General features: G+C 36.5%; 1 protein-coding gene across 1 annotated transcript; it reads right to left on the bottom strand.

Moving 5' to 3' along the window:
• Positions 1–632: 632 nt before the first annotated feature.
• On the bottom strand, positions 633–5,325 carry LOC136208444 (large ribosomal subunit protein uL4). The gene is made up of 2 exons (XM_065999314.1): positions 4,144–5,325; positions 633–928 (listed from the first exon to the last, which is right to left on the bottom strand). The coding sequence occupies exons 1-2, from the start codon at positions 5,257–5,259 to the stop codon at positions 815–817; spliced, it is 1,230 nt and encodes a 409-aa protein (XP_065855386.1). The 5' UTR covers positions 5,260–5,325; the 3' UTR covers positions 633–814.
• Positions 5,326–7,187: the final 1,862 nt, after the last annotated feature.

Genomic DNA, 7,187 nt, shown 5'->3' with positions numbered 1-7,187 from the left:
GAAGGTTTAGGTATGAGGTTGTAGAAGTATTTGCTTAGGTATTTGGCTTATAGGTATTTATAAAAGTGGGATTCTAAAGTTTAGTAGAAGGTTGCGGCTTGAAACTAGATTCGGGTTTTACTAGCTCAATTAGTTCACCAATTAGATTTCAACTTTTAACCTGAAATAAAGGATCGTAAGTAGTAGGAAGTGCAACGGCAGGAAATACCTTCCATCTTGAGAGAGAGTTTTTAGGAAGAATGATTTCATTAATTCTCAAGATAATTTTTTCAGACAAAACATAACATCTAAAATACGGAGGTGGAAAGACCAATTATTACATATTTGACAATTTGATCAGTCACCATTAAATTTGAACTTGTTAAAATCCCATGGTGGAAATTAAAAGCGGTGGAAATTAAAAGCATGGTAAGACTTAGATTCACACCTCTTATACCACTGCACATTTGATCCTTTAACTCAAGGTGCGTTTGATCCTTTTAACTCAAGGTGCATACGTGACAGAAGATCTAGGAAGTTTGCAATTTGGTTAATAAACGAGAAAAAAAACTCAAATTTTTCATCACTTGGAAAAAGCAGTGCAAGATCAAAATCTCATGGGCAGTCGAAACGGACATGAATGAGAGTTTACAGGAACAAAAAAAGAACATCTCACCATTCAAATTTCAAACCATAGGGAGCAAATACTTAGGTAATAAACCATTTAAAATTCTAAATCCTCAATGTTCAAATTGATAAACTAGCAAGATAGCTACTAGCAAAACAAAAAAGAAACAAAATCTTCTGTCCTGGATTTGAAATGCAAAAAATTGTATCACTGACTAACATTAAGCCACTTTGAGAAGTTATCGAACTCAGTGTAATCGCTATCGGAGATCATGGTATTGTACCATGCTTTGCCTGCAGCTTTGACGGCAGCAGCCTCCTCCTGTAACAATCAAAATAAGAGGAATTAACAACCAACAAGTAAAGTTAGATGAAACATTAACATAAGAATTGCAGTATTTCAAAGAATTAAAAGCCATAAATAGCATCAAATAGAAACAAAAGGCGGAATTAATTTGAAGTCCGATATCACAAATAGAGCCTATGAACCAAACAAAAATTACAATCCCTTGACTGTCTATTGACAATAGTATTTCGAGGTTAACCCTGTATAGTCTACGACTCCTTATTAAGCAAAATAGAATAATTTACACAACAGATTACATCACTACCTATGTACACATTGATAAACAAAATTATATTGTGGTTCTAAGTTTAACTTCATATATGCAAGAGATGGATTATGTATAGCACATACAAGCCATTTCCTATAAGCATATCAGGCAATTAAACTTTTTCCATTTGATACCCACTGGTTGGAACTAAAATAAAACTAAAACAAAGATATGAAAATAGACATTACAGTCATAAGCCATCAAAATAGGATTGCAAAACAGTTGATACGCATATAAGGAGTGATATATCAGAAACACACAAAGAGTAATCAATGATATCATAGATGAGTAGAACCACAAAAAGGCTGCAGACAGAATAAGAAGCAAGCTGTAAGAGCGTTGCTATGAAATTAGCCAAGAAGGACTTTTGCGATGAAAACTAATGAGAGGCTGAGTCATAATAATGAGCCTAAAGAATATGTAAAAAAACATGGTAGAAAACACTCATAAAGTATAAAAGAAAGTTAAAAGATCAATACAATGTTTGGTACAATAGAAAACAATGCATATATAATTTATCAAACAAGTTTCCTCAAAATTCTGAAAATAGATTAGTTTTAGTAAGACCTAAGACAATAAATCGGACATGTTGCAAAGAAAACCATATTAGATATTGAGTTGAAAGATAGACCTAAAAAATGTATTCATAAAGAAGAAAAGATGCACATAAGTAAGACAACTTAAAAAAAGATATAAGAGGCTAGGGTATGACTTTGGTAACAATAGGATCAACCAGATATAAAAATAACCGAATAACTTAGTATATGATGCTAAAAAACTTGTGGAAATCATAACTTAGAGATGCATTGCAGATGAAGAAAAATTGGTGAAACACATTTCCTCTAACAGAAAGGATGTTGATAGCACATGAGCATAAACTGGCATAAACTTATACATTGGAACAAAGAACAAGCTTATATTAAGCGAATGGTATGAATTAACTTAGAAAATGCCAGTTTAAAATAAATGCAAAAACAAGACATGAAACATCATATTATTCTCACGAAGGCTAATCTGAATATGAACACAAACCAGAAAAAACGTAACTTGCAAAATTCATATGATGTCAACTGGTTGAACAAAGAACAAAAAAATTAACCAGGATCTTATGAGACAAAAAAAATCAACTGGCTGAACAAATAACATAAAATGCAGTACATGGCATAAGCAGAAGCCAAACTTCACCTAATAGAAATAGCATATGAAGATCACATAGATCAGCACCAAAAAGCCCAAAAAACAAGAAATATATATATGTATATATAAACAGTGAAGAGTTTGGTGGGCCTTGGAGAAAGCATATGATAAGGTACCAAGGGAAGTACTTTGGTGGGCCTTGATAAGGAAAGGCATTTCGCGGAAATATATTGACATCATAAAGGACATGTATGAGGGAGTGTGCACGAGTGTACGTACTAGTGTTGGGAAGACTGAAGAGTTTCCTATTACGATTGGAGTGCATCAAGGTTCCGCACTAAGCCCATTTCTTTTTGCCATCGTTATGGATGAACTAACAAGTTCACTTCAAGAGGGTATACCATGGTGCATGCTGTTTGCAGATGATATTGTGTTGGTTGATGAGACGAAAGAAGGAGTGGAGAGGAAGTTGGAACTATGGAGACAAACTCTAGAATCTAGAGGCTTTAAGTTGAGCCGAAGTAAGACAGAATATTTGGAGTGTAAGTTTAGCGGTCATAGGAGTAGGGAGGCAGGGACAATCACCCTAGATGGGAGAGTTGTTCAGGCCTCGGATTGCTTCCGGTATTTAGGATCTATTATCCAAACGGATGGAGAAGTAGATGGAGATGTTGCTCATAGGATTAAAGCTGGTTGGTCGAAGTGGAAGAGTGCTACGGGTTTCCTTTGTGACCCCGGCATGCCTAATAGATTGAAAGGAAAATTCTACCGGACGGCAATTAGACCAGCATTGTTATATGGTAAGGAGTGTTGGACAGTGAAACACTGCCACATCCATAAGATGTCGCCTTCGGTGGCGGAGATGCGTATGTTGAGATGGATGTGTGGTCATACGAGAAAGGATCGGGTGCGTAATGAAATAATTAGGACAAAAGTAGGGGTCACATCTATTGAGAATAAAATGAGAAAAAATCGACTAAGGTGGTTTGGCCATGTGAGACGTAGAGCGCTTGATGCGCCGGTTAGGAGAACCGAAGAGTGGCAAAGGGATGTAGTGGTGAGGGGTAGGGGAAGACCTAAGCAAACTTGGAGGAGGGTGATCGAGAGTGATATGAGTTTACTGGGAATTGAGGAAAATATGGTAGTGGATAGGACGGAGTGGAGGGAGCGAATTTGTGTCGCTGACACGACTTGATTTCACGGTTTTATATGATGGTTCATGTTAGCCGACCCCGAATCATTTCGGGACTAAGGCTTTGTTGTTGTTGTTGTATATATAAACAGTGACTCTGTCCCAAAAGCCCAAAATACAAAAAAAAAAAAAAAAAAAAAAAAATGAAAATCCAAGTCACATTGACATGAATCAGCACCAAATACAATTAACCATCAAAAGGAACTCATCGAACTATGACAAGAATAATGCATTCCAGCTTAAATTAATCATTAATGTCTAAGAAACTTAAAACATGCTTAATATAAAGAAGAGGACATCGATGGCAATCACCCCATAATTCACATCAAACCATAGCATCAGATAAATTATGTTTCCACCATAACATCAAATTGCATTTCATAAGGAAAAGCACAACACCAATCAACCAACTCTACATACTTTGAACCCACATTATGCTCTACAAGCGGAAAATCCAAAGAACAGACTACACAAATTCAAGCATCTAATAAAAAAGAACAAGCAGAATCCGCAAAGCAATATCAAGCATTTCAAAATGTTGATCAAAATTGGTATACATTTTAAAAATAAAGGCAATGGTAAGAATTGATATACCTTGGTAGCAATCTTTCTCTTTCTGTCCAACTTCTCCTTCTTCGACTTGACTCGTTGGGCCTCTGCCAAGAGAGACATCCTCCTTGCAGTCTTGGCGTATGGGTTCAACTTCAGCATTGTGTTCAGATTCTTTAGAGGATTCTTCTTCAAAGGAGCCCTCTTGATACCCTTCTGAAGAGGCTTCACCACTGACTGAACTTCATCAGAGTTGATGATCCTAGCAAGATCAGCATTTACCATCTTGGACCTGGGTAAAACATAACCCTTCTTCTTCTCTGACAGCTTGTCAAATGAACCATAAACAGAGTCCAACTTCTCAAAAGCAGATTTGGTCCAGATCACAAATCGACCAAGATGGCCACCAGGAGCAAGCTTAAGGAGATTCAACCGATCAACATTGGCTATCTCAACACCAGGAATGTTGCGGAAGGCTTTGACAAGCTTAGCTCCTTCAGTTCCATACACGATCAGGGGGCCTTTACGAGAAATATAGCGCCGATTCCTCATTTTTCCCTTTCCAGGTCGGATAGCATGGCTATCTTTGGCCTTCTCCACATCTGCATAAGCTCCTATCTCTTTCAAAAGCTTGATGGCAGCCGAAGTTTTCTCTACAGATTCAGCAGCATCAGAGATCACCAAAGGCATCTCCGGTACTGTTTCAACCCTATGGCCACGAGCCATCACCAGAGAGGGAATAGCAGAGGCGGCTATGGCTGAAACAACAGCATACCTCTTCTGATTCAGGTTAATCCTCCGGTGCCACCGTCTCCAGATCTTGGTAGGAGCGAACATGCGTCCTCCACGGCACATGTTTCCAAAAGCACCCTGTCCGGCACGGTGAGTACCACCTCCAGGAACACGAGGAATACGAGAAACTGCACGGCCAGTTCCCCATGATTCAGCCGAAGTCTGGTGGCCGGCGCGCTTGGATACGGCGTAGGGCTGGCGGCTGTTCTTGGACATATTGCTGTGCACAAAATTGACTACATCTGGCCGGATTGAAGCTTTCATCACGTCCGGTAGGACAACGGTTGATGATGAATCCGTTGCCATCTCATTCAAAGATGGGAGAGTTTGGACCGTAACGAGTGGTCGGGCGGCGGCTGCGGCGGCCATGAGAGACTGTCTGTGTGGTAGCAGAAGGGGAATTTAGTGTTTGGGTGTACAAAGTATAACATATGCAGAAGGGGCAAATATATGGTTCATTTCTAGGGTTTCAGCTAATGACATATTTGCCCTTCAAAATTTGGCCAATCTTCATGTCTGTAGACACTGGTTTTTTTAAGACTATCTCGAATTATGGAGTGTGAATCTAAATTTTTTATCATTTGGTCTCTCACATATAATTTAGTCCTATTTGACCCCAAACTATTTCAATTCATAAAATTTCATCCAATTTCGGAGATTTGATAAAATCATTATCCCTCTAACATGTGATTATATTTTGACACTTAAACTACATAAAGTTTATTTTTCATATACATTATTTTATTTAAAAATAATTAATTAAATTAAAAAATAAAAATAAAAACAAATCCCGAAAATAAAATTTATCAAGTCTAAATGTTAAAATATTATTATGTTTCAATAGAATACAACTTTTATTAATTTTTCATTCAAATTAAATGAAATTTCACCAATTTGTGATAGGTTCGGGATCAAATGTGATTAAATAAAAAGTCAGATACCAAATAAAAAAAATTTGGATAGTTCGAGAGCCAAAGAAGGGTTTAAACCTATAATTATTTATATAATTATTTAATGGATATCTATATGCTAATAACTATGTTGTTGCGACCATGTTTCGGGGTTGGGCATGCTCTCGAACGATATCGTGTAGGGGATATAGAGAAGGTCTACCCATATTTGAGCTCGAGTCACCACTAACCAATATATAGACATGATTGGACGCCTTTTTCTATTGTTTTGACTCCACTTTTACGTTATTTGGATAAAAATGGTCTACGGAAATTTGTGTTCATTTTTTCGGTTACGTGTAGAAAATAGATATAGTCTCACCTACCTCATCCGATAAATTGGTATTATTATAATATTATTTATTTGCCATTTGTTTTCTTTGAATATCTATATAAGCCAAAACGCTGATTTTAAAACTTAAATTTTGGGAATTTAAGATTTAGGGTTAGATTTGTTTTAATTTGAAATTACGTATATAACATATATGTAGGAATAAATAGAGTAAATGGACCCTGACCCATTTACTGGCCCATTTATGGCCCGTCCGTAAACTAATCAGTTTATGGTTAGGGTTGGGGTGGAGGTTTAACCTAGCTATAAATATATAGGTATGGAGGCTAAACCTAAAAGATACAAAACCTACTAAATTGACAATATTAGAGACTGCATAAGGCAATCCCTTTATTCCTCTATCTAGTTGTCGCCCCTTCCTTTTTTTTGTCATCGGGTTACGTTCTTAGTTTCTGGAACAATGGAGATTGCTCATTCGGTGTAGTAACCTTCTAAATCGGCGATACAAAACCAAGATTAATTACTTCCACTATTGTTTAATGTATGCGCTACAAAAGGTAAGCCTAAATATGTTAATTTATATATTGATAAATTCAGGTTCATTACCCGTCCCTTAGAGGTTAGAAAAATCTATTTGACTTATCCATTGAAGCATTCATTGGTATCAAAACCCTTTAGGCCAGTACTTTAAGGTTAGAAAAAGGAACAAATAGTAAACCTTAATGTTAAAATATTCATAACTAGCATTAATGTTTCGTGGTGTAGTCGGTTATCACGTTAGTCTAACACACTCAAGGTCTCCGGTTTGAACCCAGGCGAATCCAATTTAATTTTTTATAATTTTTGTTTACTTTGGGCTTTCCGTGTGATTTATTGTTTTTAAAATATGCTACGTTTATATTAAGGTTTCATGGTTTAGTTGGTTGGTTATCACGCCAATTAACATTTTTTTTTTTTCACTTTTGGGCTTTTTGTGAAATCTAAGTATAATTGTATTTGTATTTAAAATATGGAAATCCACAACAAGGTTTTGTGGTGTAGTTGATTATCACGTC

Source organism: Euphorbia lathyris, chromosome 10, assembly GCF_963576675.1.
Source record: "Euphorbia lathyris chromosome 10, ddEupLath1.1, whole genome shotgun sequence".
NCBI classification, from domain to species: Eukaryota; Viridiplantae; Streptophyta; class Magnoliopsida; order Malpighiales; family Euphorbiaceae; genus Euphorbia; species Euphorbia lathyris.
Note: the sequence above shows the minus strand (reverse complement) of the source record. Positions and strands in the feature narration are given on the sequence as shown.